A 22521-nucleotide genomic window follows, 5' to 3' on the forward strand; every position below is an offset into this window, starting at 1 on the left:
TGTGTCCCACAGTGGAAACATCTCGAAGACCAGTTGCTAGATAAGAAAAACAAGATAGAGGGGCACCTGGGTGGCTTAGTTGATTAATTGTCTGACTTTTGGTTTTGGCTCAGGTCATGATCTCCTGGTTGGTGGGTTCAAGGACGGGTCTGGCTCCACACTGACAGCACGGAGCCTACTTGGGTTTCTCTCTTTCCCCCTCTCTCTGCCTTTCCCACATTCTCTTTCTCTCTCAAAATAAATAAATAAACTTTAAGAAAAAAAGAGAGAAGAAAACCAAGAAGCAGAATAGTGAGTGTGGCATACCTGCTTTTCATAAACAAATCTTGGAATAATACATAACTGGCTACATGCATAGAACATTTTTATTGAGGGATAAAAAAGATCAGTTAATAGTGGTGTCTCTTGGGAATGGGACTGTGGGGATCTAAAAAGACTCTTATTTTCATTTTATATCTTTCTGAGCTATTTGGCTGTTCTAACCATGTGCAATCACTCTTCAAAAAAGTCGGAGGCATTACAGTTTTGGACAATTTACTTTTCCTTTGAAAAAATCTAATTTTTTCTAAAGAAAAAGCATTTTATCATAAAAGCAGTCACACCATTTATTATAGTATTAAGAGGGCCCTGGAGTGCAGTCACTTGGGTTTGAATAATGCCTCTTCTCCTAACTCTGTAAAGCCTTAAGCAAATCATTCACCCTCTCTCTGACTTAGATGTGTCATCTGTGAAATGGAGATGAAGATATTAATAGTAAGTATTGTTAAAGGATTGCAGGAATTAGGTGAAGCATACAGAGAAGTTAGAACAGTGCTTGGCACATGGCAAGCACTCCGTATATGTTAGCTATTATTATTTCTAGTTGGAACTACTGGAACAGTGGCTTGAAGACCAGGAGAGAGCTTTTTAAACATCTTTCCCTTAAAAAGCCCCACAATAGGAAATGCCTTCTCCTACTTAAGTCAAACGTTTGTATTTATTTATTTAATCTTTATTTTTGAAAGACAGAGACAGAGCGTGAGCAGGGGAGGGGCAGAGAGAGAGATACACACACAGAATCCGAAGCAGGCTCCAGGTTCTGAGCTGTCAGCACGGAGCCCGATGAGGGGTTCGAACTCATGAACCACGAGATCATAACCTGAGCTGAAGCTGGACACTTAACCTACTGAGCCACCCAGGCCCCCTTTTAAGTCAAATATTTTTGTAATCACTCTTCATAAAAGGTGGTTTTCCTTTAGCCATTTGTCAGTGGAGAATATGTTTCTATTTTTTACTATGTGTGTGTATGCGTGTGCATGTATAACAGAGTATGTCTAAAAAAATCTGCGGTCCTAAAACAAACTCCCTATCGTCTCCTCCAAAAATCTCTAGAGTTGCTCCCAAGTTAGAACCCTGCCTTCAGGAAGCCCCCAGGAAAACGCACATTGGTTTACTGAGCTCTTCTCGCCAGAGGCCAGTCCCCTGAGCCTGGTAGCTTTCAGGTCGGAGAAAGGGAGGGAAGGAGCATGAGAAAGGAGGCCCAGGAGGGTCGCAGACAGCGCCACCTGTTCACCCCCTTATCTGGGGCTGGCTCAGCCACTTGTCTTGGCAGAAATACAGCAAATACACCTGCTGACCAAGATGGTGGATGAAAGAAGTGATAAACATAGAGGGTGTAAAGAAAGTTCAAGAAGCAGGAGGAAGTGAACATTTCTGACAGGAACTCAGGATAAATACATCTAGTCTCCCTGGCTTCACCCCCAGGGAAAATTAAGTCTATGTATTGACCAACCTGAGTAAACTACAGGAAGGACAACACGTACTGTTGGGTTTTGTGAATGACCACCCCGCTTCCCTGGGCCTGTGCTCTTCATTAGTCATAAGTAAATATGTGCCCTTTTAATTTACCAGAGATGGCCAAGCAGAGACCGCGAGACAAGAGATCCATCAGCTCAATCCAAGGCCAATCAGATGTCTCTGGGATCCTCTATCGCCACTTCCATGCACTACCCAGCATCACCAGAAGGAGGCACCAGCCTGCAAAGTCACACACCAACAAGCGCTACCTAAAGAAGGCACTATAACAGCCTGACTTTCCATGTGTATGTATCTATTATGTATGTATACATATATATGTACAAGTATATGTATGTGTGTGTATATACAAATAGATTAATTTATTTGACAAAAATTTATTGAGCATCTCCCATGTGTTATGTGTCAGGCCCTGCTCTAGATAGATAGCAGTTCCTATCTTGCAAGGTTGTTGTGAAGTTGAAATAAATGAAAGCTGAAATGCATGGGACATGCTTGACAGGCTTGTAAATATTCATTTGATAATTGTTATTAATAATGCACTGATTCCTAAACCTTACTGTACCTAACGGTCATTGGAAAGCTGAATAATAGTGTAGATTTCTGGGTAATCCAGTTCAGGTCTGGAGGGAATCCAGGAATCTGCACTTTCAATATATGTCAGACGACTGTGCAGCCGGTGGTCATAGACCACACTGAAGAGGAGAGCTCCAAAGACAAAGAGCACACGAACTCTCTCTCCAGGTGCAGTCAGACTGCAAAGACTTTCTTCAATGGGAAGTTGAAGGTAAGTGAGCAGAAGTCAAGGTGGACTAGCTGCCAACAGGAGGAGCTGATTCAAAGACAAAGTGCCCAGAAGAGAAGGGTCTAACTTCCAGAGCGGCTTGAGCCCTCACAGCTCCCCGGAAGCACCTTCCTGGGCTAAATCCATCTGTAGAGGGTGGGAAGGGGAGACAGGGGCAGAGAGAAGGCACACATTCAAAACCTGGTCCAGGTCCAGCCAAACTCACGCGTACACATGTTGGTTCGCAAAGCTGGTGGGGTAGTTAGCAGTTGGTCCATGATTTGAAGTCTTCATAATTTCATTTGAAAGAGGAAGGACTGCCCAGCTTCGAGCTGGGGGTGTCAAATACCATTCAGCAGAGAGAATAACTTCACAATCTGGCAAACTCTCCATCTGGGTTATCCCTTCAGCCCTAACTTGCTGCCTTCAGTGTGGCCGACGCGGCCGAGGCTGACACGCTGAAAGGCACCGAACAAACCGCATAGTCAACACGTCATCTTCCACGCTGAATCAGCGTCGGACACGAACCCGTCGGCAGGTGAGCTCAGGGCAACCGTCCCCCACGGCCTTCCACTGAACAGGTCTGGGAAGGGTTATATCCGTTGTGGCCAGGAAGGGCTTTCATCCTAACTGATTATTTTGGGAGCCTGGTAATAACGAAAGCAAATCCTCCCTGAAGAATTTTCCAGACTCTTGCATGTTCCTTATCTTTAACTTCTTGTCAAATTCACAAAACTGAACGGACTTTCTGCCCCTTTAAAAAAGCTAGCTGGAGAGCCTGCTGCTTCTGTTTAAGGAGAAGTGTTTATCCAGTGTTTACCAAAAGGAGGTGTCTGCCTTGGCAGGAACACCTCAGTCCGGGGGGAAAAGCAGCCTGGAGGGGCCTGGGGGGGAGCAGGGTAGGGAGTCACTACAGAGGGAGGTAGCAGCGGAGGGAGGAGGCCTGGGCGAGAGAAAATGCTGACGGACAGAAGTCAGGGCAGGGCTAGGACTGAGGTCTGTGACTTTAAGTCCAGCATGTCAGAGAAAGGGAGAGGACGGTGCTCTTATTTGAAGTCACCTCATTTTCTGCTCTCGATGAAGTGGTGTTGTCAGCAGGCAGTTCGAGACCATGAATGGAACAAAAACACCCACTTGCTAAGAGATGACAGAATTTACTAATCACGGCAGTGACCTGCAACAACACTCTAAATCACAGTGTTTCATTCTGTTCTGTTTTTTTTTTTTTAAACTTCACTTTTGTCGTAAGCAAGCACTTAACTCTCTTTAAGATCTAGGGGCGCCTGGGGTGCTTGGGGGGTTCAATCAGTTAAGCTTCAGACTTTAGCTCAGGTCATGATCTCAACAGTTTGTGAGTTTGAGCTCTGGGTTGGGTTCTGTGTGACAGCTCAGAGCCTGGAGCCTGCTTCGTTTGGATTCTGTCTCCCTCTCTTTCTTCCCCTCCCCCACGCACACTCTGTCTTTCTCAAAATAAAAAAATAAACTTTAATAAAAATTTTTAAAAAAGACTCTCAAATCTAACAGCCTTGACTGCCTCCCTCTATTCTTGCCACCCCGGGTGACAGACAGATACCAGGTCACACCACACAGTTCATGTTCTGCAGGCCCCGCCCTCCTGTGACTGGGGCCTCACCTCCAGGGGTGCCACAATCCACATCTACACTGAAGTTGCCTCTGGATCTCAGCCCACTCCCTTGACTTTCTCGGCAGCACTGAGCTTCCCCTTCCCTGCGCTGGAACAGTCTGCCAGAGTCACATCACGACCTTGTCAGCACCAGTCATGCTCCACGTCTAACATCTTAATGTCCTTTCCTCTTGGTTCATGAATGACGTATCCCCTTCTCCGTTTCTCTCTTGCATTTTCAATCTCTGTGCAGTTGTTTCTCTCTGCTTTTTATGAAGTGATATGGTTTAGTAGTTTCATTACTAGCTGTGTGACCTTGGCAAAGGCATGTACCTCTCTGTGCATCACTTTCTTCTATGAAAAAAAAAAGACAACAGCAACTATCTCATAGCATTGTTGAAAAGATTAGGTAAGTTAATATATGAAAAAATATTGCCTGGCACTCACTTTAAAATACTGCCCTTATTTTTATTTTTCTTCTAATGATTACCTGCCCTGAACCATATCTTGCTCCCAACACCCTATAAGACCAAAATCAGGGGAAGGGACTTGGAGCAGGAACCAGGAGTGAAGTGAGGCTGTCATGTGAGGTGTGAGGAGCAAACCAAAATCAGCACGAAAATAAACACATGGAAGATGGTTCCGAGAGGGAGTGGGAAGGATTCCTCCTCCTCCATTTAGATTATAAATCCACAAGTGAATCCTCAGATCTGGGCTCCATCGGCTGACCTCTCCAATTTCACATGAGAGCCTGAAGCACAGGGAACAAGAGAGAACCAACTAGTGAACCTTCTCCTAGAGGGTGTGGGTCACAGGCATGGTGGGAGGCACCATCTCCATAGAGGCGGGATGTCATTAGCTCATATCTGAATGCCCACAGCTCTTGGTGCACCTAGGAAATGTCAGGCTGAGACACGGATCCTGGTGTCAGAGGCAAATGCCTCAGGAGGGAGCTCAACTTAGGTTCTAAAAGAGGTCAACAAAGAGAAATACCATTTCCTACTGGAAAAACTAAGATTCCCTGGAAGAGGCTCACTGAACTAGCTAGCTTTCAAAACTCCCCGTGACCAATCAAGCCCGTAGCACGGGGAGCCGTGGAGACAGTCCTGCAGGGTGAAGGGAACAGCATCCGAGGGAAGTAGCACTGGAGGGAAAGCAATAGCAAGGAAATGAGGCAAAAAAGGCAATTGAGAGGCAAGTTCATTAACATCCTCGTGAGACACAGGCCCCCAGATTTGTGTCTGTTAACAAGCTTCTCATACTGGACATGGTCTTTTTCATTTTCTAAAATCTCTACCTTTGCTTCTCTGAGAAAAAAGTAGACATGTTACCTTTCTTCAGGAGGTAGACATCAGAGAAAAGGAACCACATGTTTTTCCTACCCCAGTGATCTGATAGCCGTGGTCTTGTCTGAATGACTCTGCTGGTGATCTTCGGTGGCCTACTCATACCCTCCCTCAGTGACCTTCATTTATAAAGAACCAAATGGACCAAATGACAGGAGAGGTGGGAGAAAGGGGCGAAGCCTTCAGGCCACAGTGCTGTGTGGGAACCAAGAATGGCCTGCAGAGTGATATTTCACTATTTTCGTTGCAACCTAGAAATCTATTTCCTCACTCCTCCTCCTCTTTTAAAAACGAGTCACCGATGTGCAGAACTGGATTAATCAGACTTCTTGGATCTTGGCACCCTCTCATCATTGGTCCATGCAAGGCTATCTTTATTTTATTTCTTTGCTGACTTGTTTATATGAACCAGTATTTATGTTTATTTTAGTATTTATTTATTATATTTATGTTTTTATTTTCTTTATATTTCACATAAATAATCAATGAGAAACCACCATCCATCACAAAAACTAAAACATCCACGCTAACTTGTATCTACCTCCTCATCCTACACCCTGTTCACCATTTCCTTCCTTTCATTTTTACAAAGAATTATCACATCTATCAGTATTCCGAAAAAGCAGATTCTTTTTTGTTCTCTGCCTTGCCTATCTTTCACTTTCACGACAGACTACCATGTATTTATAATCTTTGGGGACAATTTTCATTTGAAATCATATTGCTAAGATTTTCCATATATCTATCTGCAGTGCATTTGACTGGTATGTAATATTCCATTATATGACTCATACCATCATTTATTTCTTCGTTCTCCTGATGATGAGAAAATGAACTGGGTTTATTCCAGTTACTCATCTAGCCAGTTTCCATACTGATAAATAACTATGTGTATTTCCAGAGGCACGAGTCTCCCTAAGGAAAAAACCCAAAGAGCAAATCCACTTTTATGTAATACATCCCACAGATGAAAAGAAAAATCTGCGGATCATCTGTCTTTCCATACTTTTCCCTCTCACTGCCACGGAGAATCGACAGTTAAAGTAAAACTAAAATGTCTACCTTCCCCTATCCCAATTTTAAGATCCAACATGCCTGAGATGATCCTTCAATCTTGGGTCATTCTGACCCTGAGAAGCCTTAAAAGATCAGAGATTACATGATGTCATCTTGGGTTTTGCTTAGGTTACTCCATGACCTTGCCCCTTAGTCTCATCAATAAGACCAGCCCATGACCATGAGAAGCCCCCCAGAGTTACTAGACTATGATAACCTCACGGAGGGACAAAATCCTTGCTCAATGGTGCTGTCTTAACACAGCCCAGAACTTGGCAAACTGCCTACCTCTAATGCCAAACACTGGTTTTGAGTCACAGGTAAGGGAATTATGTGGGTTTTAACCAGGCCCCGCTGTTTTGGAGAAGGGGAAGAGACTGTGTAAAAGTTTCTACATCAGAAAGCAACCTCCCTGCTTTGGAAATGTTAAAGATAAAGTAAAGTTTTTTATATTTTGATTTACATCTAACCATCTCCACTTCAGAGTCGACGGTTTGTCACTTCCAAGTGTCTTTGTGAAGTTAAATAACCAGGTCTGTGGAGCGGGTCAGGCAATCATACGGTAGATTTTTAACCATCCTCTGCTCCTGAATTCACTACAATCATCTTCTTATTCCTCAGAGATGGTGGTTCTCAAAGTTTGGTCCCCAATCAGCAGAGTGGCACCTGGGACCTTGTTAGAAATGCCCATTTTCAGACCACATCCCAGACCTACTGAGGCCAGGGGTGGGACCCAGTAATCTCAGTGTTAACAAGTCGTTAAGGTAGCTGAACCCTCAAGCTGGAGAAGCCCTGCTCTCAGAGACCCTGACGGGAGTCCCCTCCAAGACCGCTGGCATAGCTCCGGAAGGGCTGCCTCTGGGAAGCGGAGCACAGGCTGGACTGTGATTTAAAATAGAGCTGTCCACCACAGGATTCAGGTCGGTAATCCATTTCTACACATTTCACATTCAAGAGGAGCCCCTTTCTTAATTAACTTGTCATAAATCTGCGTGTTACTAACCATTCTTCACTTAACTGACAAGACAGACCTAAGACCGGTAGATAAGAGCGGTGTCTAGCTTTGGATGGTCCGAGTTCAAATATCTGATCCTTTATTGAATGACAATGTGACCGCAGGCAATCACTTACTCTCTCCACATCTCAGCTTCCTCACTCCAAAAACGGATCAAGCAGCCTATTTGATGGGATCATTGTGAGAATTTAAGGACAGACAGCTGTCCTTAAGGACACAGCTCATAAATGGTGAAGCTGGGATTTGAAACAAGGTATATTGGCTTGAGAAAGTCACAATAAAAAGTGCATCAAAATATGCCTTAAACACTAAGAATGCACGCCTGCATGGAAGTCCAAGGGTTGGGGAAATATTGTTTTTCCCGTAAATGTCTGTTTGCTCGCTCTTGCAAAGGGCATGCTGAAACCTTTGAAAATTCATTTACAATCTGCAGCAGGGGTTTTAACAAGATTATGGCCACTCTGGCTCTGCATACCTTTTGGAGCAAACAGCAGCAAGAAGACAGCCTTTTTTTGTTTTTTTTTTAGCACATTAACCCTAGGGGCTGAGCCATTCACGCATTTTCAACAGAGATAACGGGATTGAATCTTCATTCCTAAATGAAAAGTGAACATACTATGAATACACTTAAAAGAAGCCATGTCATTTTAAAACATCTAATAGAAAGAGGTTCTCCATGGTGTGGTCTGAGAACCATCCGCATCCATGTCACCTACACTGTTTGCTAAAAATACACACTGACTCCCATAAATCCACATTTTTAGTAACTGTTCACGTGATCTTTCACACACTCAAGTTTGAAAACCACTATCATCAATGGCTCTTGTTTTTAATATTTAACTGCCAGCCACCTGCTCCTATCTGTCTGTTTAGTGACTCTGCACTCTGTCTGCTTCTTCCCATCCGGAATGCTCCACCCCAGACCATCAGCATTTCTCGGCCAGAATTACTGAAACAGCCACACACTACGTCCCAACGGCTCGTGGTGGCCCTGAACACTCCATCTCCTACGTGGTCCCAGAGTATAAATCTCATTAGGTGACTCCTCTGTTGAAACCCTCTACTGGCACCTCACGTCCTTAAGATCAAGTCCAAATGCATGATTTACAAGCCCTTTACAACCTCCTTGGCCGCCACTGCACCGTGGCCGGTGCAACCACCACCAGTTCCCGCAGGCAGCCCAGCACTCCGTAGGCTCCCAGCTTCCACACAGGCTGTTCCCTCTACCTGGGTTATTTTCCTGTCCCTCTGGGCCTGGCTAACTACTACCTGTTATTCAGGTCTCTGGCCTTCTAACCTTCAGGAAGGGCCCCTCCTTCATGCTCTCACCCTACCCGGAATTTAAGAAGCATTTATCACACTGCACTACAATGCCTGCTTACAATTTCCCAGCATGTCATCAGCTCCTTGGCACTTTTTTTTTTCAACGTTTATTTATTTATTTGAGAGGTAGGGGGAGGGGCAGAGAGAGAGGAGGGAGAGAATCCCAAGCAGGCTCCGTGCTGTCAGAGCAGAGCTCGAGGAGGACTTGATGCAGGGCTCCACCCCATGAACTGTGAGATCATGATCTGAGCTGAAATCAAGAGTCAGAGGCTTAACTAACCCAGTTGGCCCTCCTTGAAGGCTTAAAACAATTTTTTTAATGTTTATTTATTATGAGACAGAGAGAAACAGAGCATGAGTAGGGGAGGGGCAGAAAGAGAGAGAGACACAGAATCTGAAGCAGGCTTCAGGCTCCAAGCTGTCAGCTCAGAGCCCAATGCGGGGCTCAAACCCATGAACCATGAGATCATGACCTGAGCTGAAGTCGGCCACTTGGCCGCTTAATCGACTGAGCCACCCATGCGCCCCTGAAGGCTGTTGTTCATCACTGTGGCCCATGTGTAGTGCAGCCGTTAGCACACAGTAGGTGCTGTTGCCTGGACAGATTTAAAGGTTCTCCACCCTCAGCACTCAGCAATGGCTCCTGGAAAGGCTCTCTGAGTTACCTTCCTCTTTCTCTCCCTTCAGTTGGATTGACAGACTACTATTATTTACAATTAGGATAAATATTCCCTCCACTCCTATCTCCAACCCATATGCCAAAATCTCTTAAAAGTCAAGTTTTTGGTTCAAAACTTGGCCTGAAAAAATCATGCAGCCTAGGAAGACCTCTGTCTTATTCATCCCTGTCTCCCCAGGGCCAAGCACAGGGCCTGGCATGTACAGTGGGCTCCGAAAAATATTTATTGAATGAGGGGGAAACGGTACTGGAAGAACTTATAGATCTGACTGAAATAACACCACTATTCTTTAAATGTTTATTTATTTTTGAGAGAGTGAGAGAGAGAGTAATCAGGGGAGGGACAGAGAGAGAGGTGGCCAGAGGATCTGAAGGAGGTACCACGTTGACAGCAGAGAGCTGATGTGAGGCTCAAACCCATGAACTGTGAAATCATGACCTCAGCCGAAGTCAGAGCTTTACCGACTGAGTCACCCAGGTGCTGCCCCCTCCCCCTCACTAATTTTTGAGAAATCACAAAGGAAGAGAAGGAACAGGCTGAAGATAAACAAAAACTATACAGGTATTCAAAGCAGAGAAAAAGATAAATTCTGAAAATCATAAACTGCCAATTTGGGTGTTGACCTGCAGTAAAACCGTAGAGGCAAGTAGGAATCAGCAAGTGTTCACGAAGAACCAGATATGAAACACAGTTCTCACTTCCCTTTCTGACGAAATTAGGCCTGCAGGTTGCCACAGAAATCACATTGTGGAATCCAGTAGACATTTATTCAAACACTTAGGACAGTCTTCCGAAGAAGGCAGACATGTGCACTGGGTGATGGCACCTTCCAGTACCCAAAGGACGTTGACTAATGGGTTGTGGGTCAACCTCGAGGGAAATCTCCAGTGATGTGTCATCTAACTCTGCCCTTGACCTTAACCTACTTAACATGCTTTATCAGTGACATGCATGAAAACAGGAAAGGTATGATGTTGACGGCAGACTACAGATGACACAGGCCTTGAAGGGATAACCCATTCAAGGAAGGACAGTCAGATACTAATGTTACCAGCTGCTGTGAACTAAAAGCTGACTGTGATAGAAACTCCACGTCTGCCATTTCCTTTCATTCTTCGTCTCAAAAACACTCAGGTTGTAGATGCGGAAATGGAGGTTCTGAGTGGGATGAGATTTGCCCCAAGCCATGAGTTACCTAAACAGCAGACCCGGTTGTCTGACTACAGAATCTGTTTTCTTTTCCACCCTCTCTGCTTGGAACCTTGAGACCAGAATTCAAAAAGATATAAGAACTGGAAACCAAGATGATAACTTCAATTTAGTCTATTTCAAATATGCAATAAACCTTGCACATGATAAGGCTTTGGGAGTGGAGGTTGGGGAGGGGAGCCCGGAGAAGGAGAATTCCAGGGCCACACAAACAACTAGCAAGTGAGAGGACAAGATGAGTGCAATACAGAACCGAGAGGCCCCGAGGGAAGACAGAGTAAGAAGAAATGCTTCCAGCCAGGTCAGGGGAACGGGTGAGGTGACATGTCATGGATGCCACTTAGGACGGGCCTTGAACACTGGGCAGAACGGGAACAAGTGTAGGGGTGCAGAAAGCGACAGGCCTCAGGTGAAAGAGACGGCCTGCCCTGGAGCATGGAGGAAGGAAAACCCAGGGAATATTCAGAATGTATGGGATTCCCCTGTTTGGCTGGAGTACATTGATCAGGTGAGATAAAGCAGCCACAGAGGTGAGTTGTCCTGGAGCTGAAGAGCTCAGGCGTTTGCTCAGAAGGCAAGAGGGAGCGAGGGGGAATTTTGGGTGGAGTGGTGATATGAACATAGTGATGTTTTATGCAGATATTGTGGCAGCAATATCGGGGGAAGACACTGGAGGCTGGAAGGCAGGCAGATGACTACGACAGTTAGTGGGTAGGTCCTAGGGGGAACATGGGAGAGCCCTGACAGCGGAGACCCTTCCCAGTTCGCAAACTAGTTCTTACATTCAGAAAATTAGCTGCATTGGTTCAACGTCATTTAAAACTCCAGGTGAACAGGGGCACCTGGGTGGCTCTGTCGGTTGAGCATCTGACTTCGGTTCAGGTCATGATCTCACAGTTCGTGGGTTTGAGCCCTGCATCAGGCTCTGTGCTGACAGCTAGCTCAGAGCCTGGAGCCTGTCTTCAGATTCTGTGTCTCCCTCTCTTTCTGACCCTCCCCTGCTTGTGCTCTCTCTGTCTCTCAAAAATAAATAAATAAATAAATAAATAAAACTCCAGGTGAATAAAAGAATTTAAAACAGGAAAAGCAGAAAGTAAGTGAAACATTAACAAATCTCCTCACCCGCTGTTGCATGCTTGACTGCAACGCCACTTACATAAAAGAACAATTGAACAAGATATGTATGTTTTCTGCTCGATCAGAGTGGAAAAACAAAGCAAACAGGAACTTTCTCAACCAAACGAAAGGGGAAAAATGGCTCTTATATTGCCTGAGGACTGTGTGAAAAATTAAATAATCTAATCAGAATGGATTGGGATGCTCCAAGATCAATGCTAGATTTAATCTAGCGCCCTGTAATACATCTTTAGTGCAAATATCTTTTTTTTTTTTTTGCAAGCACAAATGCCAGTAGAATAAAACAAACAAACTGGGTAAATTCTGACCATTTCTGGCATCTATACAGAGTGTTGGGACAAAAGCAAATGGAGAAACGGAAGGCCTAGAAGGGTTTGTTTTAATTCAGACATGTGTTCAAGGAGCTAAAGTGAGAATCGGTGAGAGGGAGTAATACGGTCACGTGGAAATGTTTCCAGGAGAAGGCCTGGCAGCACAACAGAGAGAATTCTGGATCAGGGGCCTGGCTTTGAGGAGAGCAGGTGCAGAGCAGGTGGGAAAGCTCCCACACTCCACCCAGAGAGGCTGGTTCAAGGTCTAACTCGGCCAGGGAGGGGCTCCACCCTCCGCCTCAGAGGTGGCCCTCCCACTGTGACCCTGCAGAGCCCTGTGCAGGCTGGGCAGGGAGACCAGGCATTCTGCAAAGCCGATGGGCTCCGCTCCCAGTGACAAGCCCCAGCATTTCACCGCACACCACTGTTTACCAACTAAAAATTACCTCATTCTCCAGCTTCTGAAAAAATGCTTTTGAATGTCCCCCTGAAAAAGTGCTCTGATTCTTAGGTGGTTTATAGAACTTAAAAATTAGAAGCACACTCACAATTAGCTTAGGCTCCACACACAAATAATGCTCTGAATTTCCATGGACTTGTTTAATGGAACCTTCCCCAGGATCTCGACTCAAAGTGCCATCTGGCATGGAGCACACGTTCCCAGGCCAACGCTTTGCTTGCTCTGCTCTTCTTCCCCACCCCCAGCCCTCCACAAGTTAACTTTTAAATTCAAGTGTACTCAGTGTTCTCTCTTCTCTCCACCCCTTTCCTTCTCACCCCTCAGGGTTCTTTGAAAAATCAAAATGGAATGGAAAAGCAAAGCAGACAGTCACAAAAGTACTGAGGCTACTGTCTTCGGGACCGCAGGAGAATAACTGTAGGGTTGTGAAACCGATAGGTAGGGAATGGTAGTTTGAAAATATCCCCAAAGAATTAAATAGTATGTGATGTTTTCTGTAGACTATAAGCAAGCCAAGAGGCAAAACTAACAAGGCTCAAAAAAACAAGCTCACTGAACCCGAATTCCAATATCTCCTTGACATATACCACCACACAAATATCCTCCAGGCTCTGAGGTGCCTCTGTTCATTCACAAATATCTGAGAGGACCTACTAAGCTCTAGGCACTGTGCTAAGTATGGAGAGCATAAAGGCAAAGACAACATGACTTTTAAATCTTACTTTTGTCTTCCAACATATTCTTAGGGACACATACTTAGTTAAAATGGTAAGATTGGTTTTAAAGTGCAAGGCAGTACAAAATACTCATTTCAATATAGTGGCCACCTGTCAGGGGGTCCAGATAATCGGATCTGGGAAATCAGGTGGGCAGCTTTGGGAGTGGAAATTCTACGAGCGGAAGGTGAGTCACAAATATTTACTTTGTTATTACAGTGAACAGCTTACATGTATGTTATCTATATTCTTATTACGCATTACATTTTATACATTAAGGTTAAAAAACAGGGAAGCAGCTAAATAAATTTAAAATAAAAGATGAAAATGATAAGGAAAGAAAGAAAGGGAGGAAGGAAGGAAGGAAGGAGGGAAAGGAAGGAGGGGAAGGAAGGAAGGAAGGAAGGAAGAAGAAAACATAGGCCATGTCCTAGAGAGGCTCACACCCCAGCAGAAGAGCCATCTAAAGAAGAATTATTAAATATAACACTGTAACCAAACAACAGAACTTTTTAAAAACTCTAAGAGAGAGGGGCGCCTGGGTGGTTGAGTAGGTTGAGTGTCTGAGTCTTGGTTTCAGCTCAGGTCCTGATCCTGGGGTTTATGGGACTGAGCTCCATGTCGTGTTCTGCGCAGTCAGCGTGGAGCCTACTTGGGATTCTATCTCCCTCTCTCTCTGCCTCTCTTCTACCCCCCTCTCAAATTAAATAAATGAACTTCAAATAAAAACCCTAAGGGAGTACATAGTATTTAAATTCACAACAATGGCTTGTGAAGTTCAGATACCCAAATGTTTGTACACTTAAACACATGGTTTAACCCTTTCTAAGTGTCAGTTCAGCAATTACTTCCCCTGGGATGCTTTCCAGACTCCCTAAGTCTGGGTGCTATGGCCCTCTCTGCACTCACAGGACCCTGTACTTCCCAGTATGGGTGACACATGTTACAGGGAGCCTCGTGTTGACGGTTACATCCCAGTTTCTGGTTCACTCCCTGGCTCATCAATAACTACTTTTGAAAAAACAAATGAGTAGCATCACAGGTTCAGTTCTGTTAAGTGGTGGCCGAGACTAAAGAGTGAAGGAAGGAAAGAAAGGCTAAGCCGGAGAATCCCATCCAAAATTCAAGAATGCCCCAACTTCATACAGACAAAACCCCTTTCCCGTCCCTGACAAGTCCGGCTTGGCGGGATACGACAGCAGGGCACCACTAACAGACCCTAACTCATCGCTCTGTATGTCCTAGAGCTTCAGCCTATGGCCTGGATCCTTCTCTTCTAATAACGGAGGGGAAAAGCGCTGGATGTCAGGCAGGATCAGGTTCAGGCACAGCTCCCTCTCTCAAGAACAGCCAGGCCCGCCGAGACCCGCCGACCGTGCGGCAGCAATCAGATCTTCCCGGCAGAGGCTTGCCGCGCCTTCCTATCTCAGCCACAGGGGTTAGGACAAGAAGCCAAAGGCTCAGGAAGATCCAGTTTCCCTGAATAATGTTGCCGCCACACAAGGCAAGGAGGCATGCCACAAATCCCTCTGCTGGAAAAAGGTTCAGTGAGCAGATCTTCAAGCCCAAAACGCTCCTCAGAGGCCAAGGACGTGACCCACAGCTCAGGCCTGCGGCGCCAGGTGCCTACCGAACACTCCACACACTGGGCATCATCGGAGCACCTGACTTGTGGCGGCTAACAATGGAAAAGAAAGTGGGGCATTATTTTGGTCACAGACCAGCATCGTACAGATACAAGGTCACCATGCTGGTGGGGATGTTGCTAAGGATTTAACGTTTGCTTTGAAACACTACCACAGAGGGTTTATTCCGGCTCAATTATCTGAGCGATACTGCATATGCAGTCATGTTTAGCATAATATATGTAACTACGTATTTGGGCATATGTTGATTCCCAAGTTCCCAAACTCCGGAGAGCTCATTTTAAATCATATTGTACAAATGTCTTCCCCTTTTTTCCGCTCAAGTGGATGGGTATGGTCCCTGTTCCACATGCCACGTTCTTTCCAGGGCAAACAGATGGAAAGAGAGGATATGCCAGAAAGAAGACATGGAAAATGAAAATGACATAAAAATAAAAATAAAGCTATAAAATGTAATCTGGGTCAACTCCTCATGCGTTTTTAAAATCAACACCAGCAGGCTCTGTGCGTGGGGCATTGGTTTTATATGTACGCTTTTTTTTGGCTCAGATGTCACACAAGATTAGTGCAAAAGGAAAAGTCCCAGCATGGGGCCTATTTTTATACAGATTAATCAATCTTCCCGTCTCTGCCTCTCCCATCACCCCCCCCAAACTTTCAACTTAATGAAACCGTTCTCTTTTCAAAGTATGTCATTAACTGCACTCTGAACGGAAATCCTTTCAGGAAGGGAAGTGAATTTCAACTTTGAATCTAGATTTTTAACTGTCACATTTTTAATTTATTACAAATATTAACAACTTATGCCATGGCCTAGCCCCTTTTATCTTACAAATCCATTGCAGAACACTGAATGCCCACTAGCGGTAACAAAACGAGCAGGCAAACATTTTGTTATATGCATGTTTCGCCATTTAACCAAAAGAGAAAAGCACACACTGGAAGGAAAAGAGAAAGGATCACAACTGGAAGAGAGAAGACTATTCTCTATCTCACATTTTGTTAGGTACATTATCTTGTACATTGAATGCCACCATTTCCATCAGAATACCAAGCACATAGTTGGGTTTTATTAAGTTTTTGATAGAAAATTTGATAGGCTTAGGGGAACCGAACCAAAGAATTGTGCAAACTCTGAGCTCCAGCCTCCTTTGACTAAATGGCATCACAAAAATGGTGATGATGATACTCAGTATTCGTAATACAACAGCTAATAATTACTGTATGCCACTGATGAGGTCACTGAATTTTCAAAGCAACCTTATATCATAGGTCCTACTATTGTTCCACTATACCGATGAGGAAACAGTTTTAGAGAGGGGGTTCACATATTTTGAGGTCGATAAAAATCCCATGTTATGCTGGTTTGAAGAGATGGGGACAGACAGCTCGAGATGGAGAAATGAGGCTCTGTGCTACCAATCAGCTGAAAAACACTGGAAGAATGTCATTGACATTGTTTCCATGTCTCCAAAAGCATGATCACAAAAGAGTTCTTCATGCCCCCTTTTCTGTCTGCTGTTCCTTTGCCAGATGGAAATTATATTTACAAAATATTAAGGCAATGATCTAAAGCTTGACCTCGGTGACAAAGTCCAATGGAGACTTGTCACACACTCTCAAAGGGTGATGCCTTTTCACCACTTTGGGCAACAAAAATTGAGCCACGACCAACAGTTGTCAGTCATGAGTACAGAAACTATGAGACATTTACAATCTGGCATGATATTCTGTGCTCACTCTTTTATGTGATTAAACATGAAATTCTCTTATAGCAGTATAACACGTGTTCTGCTTTTTGTTTAGAGCTGCTGGATGCCATCTACCGTGGATGGTCTAAAAATCTAAATTTTACACAATTTTAAAGTTATTGCACTACACTTGGGCTTACCATATGTATAGGCTTCCTTTGTTTCTAGTAATTAATTTTAACACCACAGGCGTTAATCATTTGCCCACCAGATGAAAATCACTTTAAGATGACTCATGTGTTTTACAACATTGCAAGCCCAACCCTTATGCTCTTGGAATGGAGAGTAAAGAGGAGGTGTTAGATCAAATCAGTCAATAAAGAATAAAACACAATAGGAAAACTTTTCCATATCTCAATTCCATGTACACAGAGTTTCAGAGTTTCCCCTGGATGCCACGTGAGAAAAGTAAATTAAAACTGGTCAGAAATGTGCTCTGAATAATTTCCATGAACTGGCAGACGCGAGCATGTGAGCAAGCTCTCTCGATAACAAACACACTGCGTCTCAGCCTACACAGAGGCCCACTGCAACTGTGCGCAGTGCCAATTAGCATTAATTGTGGTTGTGCCCAACGATTCCCAGAGCGCACCACTGGGCAAGGCCAGGCTTTGCATTTACAAATGCAGTGCGCAATGCTCAGACTTAGAAGAGCGCTCTAATATGTAAACATCTATGGTCAATCTTCACATTGCACGAAGAGACTCACAGATGACAAGGGGTATTTAAAACAATGTATGTGTGTATTTTTAAAAGTTTAGTTATAGACTCTGCATTCAGAATATCTGAGAGGCAGAGTTGAAAATCTGCTTTTAGACTACGTTTTTAGCCTACCACAACTAACTTTACACACACAGACACACACAAAGAGCATATCCTCTGTGCTCCAAATACTTACTGTGACTAATACTACTTACTTAGAAGGTAAGCTCCGTAGACTTTCATGGCAAACACTGCCTCTGCAAACAGCCTCCCGCCACAGGCTGGGGTATGTCTGGTGCAGAAATACAGTGTGAGCAGCTCATCTCTCCGTGGAGTACAGTCTTAGAGTGGGGTATCCATGGAGACAGAGCCTCCTCCATGTGTGGGGCAAGGAAGTTCCTCGGCTGGGCACCATAGCAACAGGAGGCAGAGAGATGGCTGGCCTATCAGGGAAGAGGAGCTTCTCCCTGGTGACTGCAGCATTTCAAATGAAACCATCGCCCTCATGAATGGACACAAAGCATTTAAAGAAATACCAAATTGTCAAATAGAAGGAAATGCCTACACTAGTCATGGCTAATCCTTTGACAGGTTTGGAACAAAACACTTAGTCTTTCTACAATGACTGTATCCCAATGGACAAGGAAGAAATTACATCGAAACCCCACACATTCCTAAATTTAATGGCAAGCATGTGAAGCTTTGGGAAAAAATGCTTGTTGTACTCCATGAATTCCAGCTATTTAAATATGCAAGGCACTTCACAGAGCTGCCCAAGAGAGAGGAATAGGAGAGATCCGTTGTTCTGAAGGGAGAAAAGGGAATGGAGGGCTCCCTGGGACAACCCTCAGCATAGTCCTTCCAAAAGCGTTTGCCTAGAGTAGACATATTTATTAAAGCTTTCACCAACGCCCTCCATTATATCAAAATAATTCTTACAAAAGAGGCATCTGTGATAAAACCAGACCAATGCAGAGGAGATGGTGAGTGGACATTCCAATGCCTTAATACTGTGCTATTTGTCAACTTTCGCCATTTCTTATTTAATGACAATAATGAGAGGTCGTTTATTGAGCACATACTGTGTACCAGGCAAACACCATCACTACAAACGCAGCTTCCTGCCAAATACTGACATTGGTTTTTACGAAGATACATGATCTACATGTTTGCCTCTAAAGCTGTGCTCTTTGTGAATTTTCCTCATTTCTGATTTAATAGCAAAGAGGACAGTGATAATTCAGTAAGTTCAATAAATGTATTGGACACATACAGCATGCCCGCAGATACCATCGCTACAAACACAACTTGCTGCCAGATATGAACAATGATTTTTGCAAAGATACGGGATGTGCATGTGGAGCGCTCAGGGCTGGGTTGCATGCATATGCTCTGCTAAATATATGTACCCGACACATTTTACGATTCTCACAGCAACCCGCAGAAGCTACGTATTAATTACTCCTCTATATTCTAAAGAAAAAGAGAAGACTTGCTTTCTGTTACACGAGAAACTCTTCTGCCCACTAACTTCCCTTCCTCCATGGGTCTGCAAGCGGCCTGCTCACCCTCTTCAGCGTCTAAGTATAAGGTGAGGTCACCCTCCTCCCACAATTACCTCTCAGAAAAGAAGAAACCCTGTATAGTAGAGTCTTTCTAGGGCCTCTTATTATAGAGCTCTTGCTCATAATTACCTTCTCTGGACAAAAAGTGCTGTTTGAAAAAGACATCAGTCTGAACTGACCTCAATCAGTGCTAGTTTGGGCTGCCTATGGAGGTCGACTGATGGGATTGTTTAAAATAAGGAGGCGAAGAAATGAAAAAGCGGATTTTGTCATTATTCCTGTGATTTCCCCCCAGCCTTTAAAAGAAATTTTTTAGGTAGCAATACAGTCAATGGTTAAATTGTGGAGATCACGGAAACTCCTATCCCTTGCTAACTGAACTCAAGAACCAAATAGCTTTGAATAATGAAGGATATTTGTATAAATCTGCAGGGAAACAGAAAGCTCAGCTGTCCTCATGCTGCACAGTGGCTATTGTGACAGCCTGCAGGTTCTCTACCTCCATTTTCCTCCTTTTCCATAGTAACAGGAGCCTGTCTGACCAAGTGTCCTGGGAGATAATTGGAAAGGACTTCTGTGTCCTGACCTTAAAATGACTGAGTGCCCCCTGGTCCCTTTCTGCCTCCCCCTGCCTAGCGGATGACAGAGAATCTGACATGGCTGCCTATCAGCCTGGATCACCCCAGTACCTAGGTTTTGCTTAGCAAGAGACACATAAACTTCTGTCTGGTTTTAACCTCTGTATTTTATTTTACTTTTTAAAATATTTTTAATGTTTTTTTTAAATTTATTTTTGAGAGACAGAGAGAGACAGCATGAGCAGGGGAGGGTCAGAGAGAGAGGGGGAGACACAGAATTTGAAGCAGGCTCCAGGCTCTAAGCTAGCTGTCAGCACAGAGCCCAACATGGGGCTCAAACCCACAAACTGTGAGATCATGACCTGAGCCGAAGCCGGACGCTCAACCGACTGAGCCACCCAGGCACCCCTTAACCTCTATATTTTAATCTTTATATTTAATCCTTGTATTTATAACCTCTTTTTTACAATAACTTAACTGATACCCTCATAGTACTTATAGGCTTAAAGAAAATGTCCAATGAGAGCACCAGACACGTATCAAATAAATCGGGTAGAAGTGAAAATGATGTGTTCTAGAAAAGTAAGAGGAGTTGAAAAGTAGCTCTAGGGATCAGAAAAACTGAATAAAAATCTTACATTAACTGTTAATTTAAAAAATCAATTTTTCTAAATTAATAATACAGTATAAATAAGTATATTTAACTAAAATTTTTTTAAACCCATCAGAAACGGACTTTTCCATTCAGATCTTCAAAGATTTACTTGAGCTAGCAAATGAAATAAAAATTTTTAATTCGCATTAGGGAAATGGGAGAACTTCGATTCTGCAATATACACAGCATCCCTTATCTTTCTGTTCCCACAGTCCTTCCTAGGCTAAGCTGTCTAAACAAGCGTCTCTTCTTCCGGTTTCCCGTCTTGATGATCCAAGCTCTACAGAGTAGTCGATGATCCAAGCTCTACAGAGTAGTCAGAAGGATCTTAAATTTTATCCTAAATTCTGTCTTTCTTCTCAAAACCCTCCAATGACTTCCCAGTGATTAAACAATACAGACCTCACCTGACGCCACTCTCTTCCCTTCCCAACTCACTGCCTGACCCCCACCTCCCCCTCCCTAAATATGAAGGGGATACGGCTAAGTTCTCAGCTCAAAGGCCGTCTCCCTGGACACTCCCTTGCCTCATCCCCAGTCACTGTCTATACAGATTACGTTGCTTGGCTTGTCACTGTCTGAACTCATCTGGTTTGCTTGCTTGTGTATCCGCCATCACCTCACGTTAAAGGCAGACTCCACGAGAGAACAGGCATCCTGCCTGTTTCTTCCCTCTGTCCTTAATGCCTAGAACAATGGAATCAGCACAGACTAAATCCTTAATCATTATTAGCTGAATGAAAGCTGGTCAATGTATAGCCAGGATTCAAACCGAGGGTTAGCAGAAACCTCTTCCATGTGAAGTGCGGGATCGTTTCCTTTCCTTTAGACTCTGACATGAACCTCGCACTCTGCTATGCCATGAATATTCTAGTCCGTGCACTTCCAAGTACATGCAGCCAGGTTCCTGAAGCCTTACCTCACTCAAACCATGGCCTGCATCCTTGGCTGCTATCAGATATAAGGTTAGGTGGTGGGAAATGTTATCACAGTGAATTACCCAAGCAAACTACTATGTGGCTCAACATATAACTTTTTTCCTCTTTTTTAAAAATAAGGTTTATTTATTTATTTTATGGGAGACAGAGACAGCACAAATGGGGGAGGCACAGAGAAAGAGAATCTCAATCAGACTCCATGCTGCTAGCACAGAGCCTAATGCAGGGCTTGAACCCACAAAGTTGTGAGATCAAGACCTGACCCAAAACCAAGTGTTGAACGCTAAACCAACTGAGCTACCCAAGTGCCCCTCAACATATAACATTTTGTCTATAACCCTGCTGTGCACCAAAATGCCACACAACAAATTACACCAACAAAGGAGACACAGAGATCAGGGTACTTAACTGTCTGTCTCTTCTCTATCAGGGGTTTCATTCCTACACCAAATCGTACAGCCAATTGCTCCACACGTAGCCTTAGAGTGCTTTCCCTCTGGGTTCTGAGTAACTCTGCCCTCTTCTCCACCCTTCGGGATGTAGAAATGGCTCCAAGCTGTTGCCAAGGCCAAGTATTTCACCATACCTCATCGGATCCCTTTAATTATGCTGCCACCTCTGCCACAGACCGTCTCTTCAATAAACTCCCCTCAATTAGTACAAAAACAAAGGTCTAATCTAAAGCACAGATCTGCATGATTTATAACTCTTGGTTCCCACGTTTATGTAGAAGTTTCCAGGTTTACTCCTCTTCCATTGGCAGTCGATAAATACATTTAAGAGTGAGTGTGTGGTCTGCTGGAACATCTGCTCTGTATGGGAGACCAATAATGCTTCGTTCTCAACACATTAGAGCACTCAGTGAGCATTTGGCAGCCCCCCAAACTGGGCTACAACACTATACTTGCGAGCAGACCCAGGATTTGGATGGCAGTCACCTTTGGGAAGAAGGGGATTAGAATTCACTAATTCTTAGGGGAACACCATGTACGGGCCATTTGGCACCATTACCTTGACTGGGTGCATCCTCAAAAGCACAGATGGGAGAAAGGCATGAGAGTGAATATATAACTTTGCAAAAAGATAAACACTTCCGTCCACTCATCACATTTCAGCTTGATGTTACTGGTCTGGTGTCTGCTGGAGAGAAGTGACAGATCGCACACTAGTCCACCACCACACATTCTCTGCTGTCTCCTGGGTGAGCATTCTTGCTCTCAGGGTGAGAGAA

At 44.2% G+C, this 22521-nt stretch overlaps 1 protein-coding gene across 4 annotated transcripts in view; it reads right to left on the bottom strand.

The window, feature by feature from the left end:
* The window catches only part of SYBU (syntabulin), a 107697-nt gene that overhangs the window by 15432 nt on the left and 69744 nt on the right, over positions 1–22521 (bottom strand). Inside the window, exon 1 of one of the 4 annotated variants that reach the window (XM_029923683.1) lies at positions 17770–17887. The exons of the other annotated variants lie outside the window; for them this stretch is intronic. Coding sequence (XP_029779543.1) covers positions 17770–17797 — 28 coding nt within the window. The 5' untranslated portion in view covers positions 17798–17887. Of the gene's footprint in view, positions 1–17769; positions 17888–22521 lie in introns of those variants that run through there. 4 annotated transcript variants of the gene reach the window in all.

The sequence above is a fragment of the Suricata suricatta genome, chromosome 15 (assembly GCF_006229205.1).
Source record: "Suricata suricatta isolate VVHF042 chromosome 15, meerkat_22Aug2017_6uvM2_HiC, whole genome shotgun sequence".
Taxonomy (NCBI): domain Eukaryota; kingdom Metazoa; phylum Chordata; class Mammalia; order Carnivora; family Herpestidae; genus Suricata; species Suricata suricatta.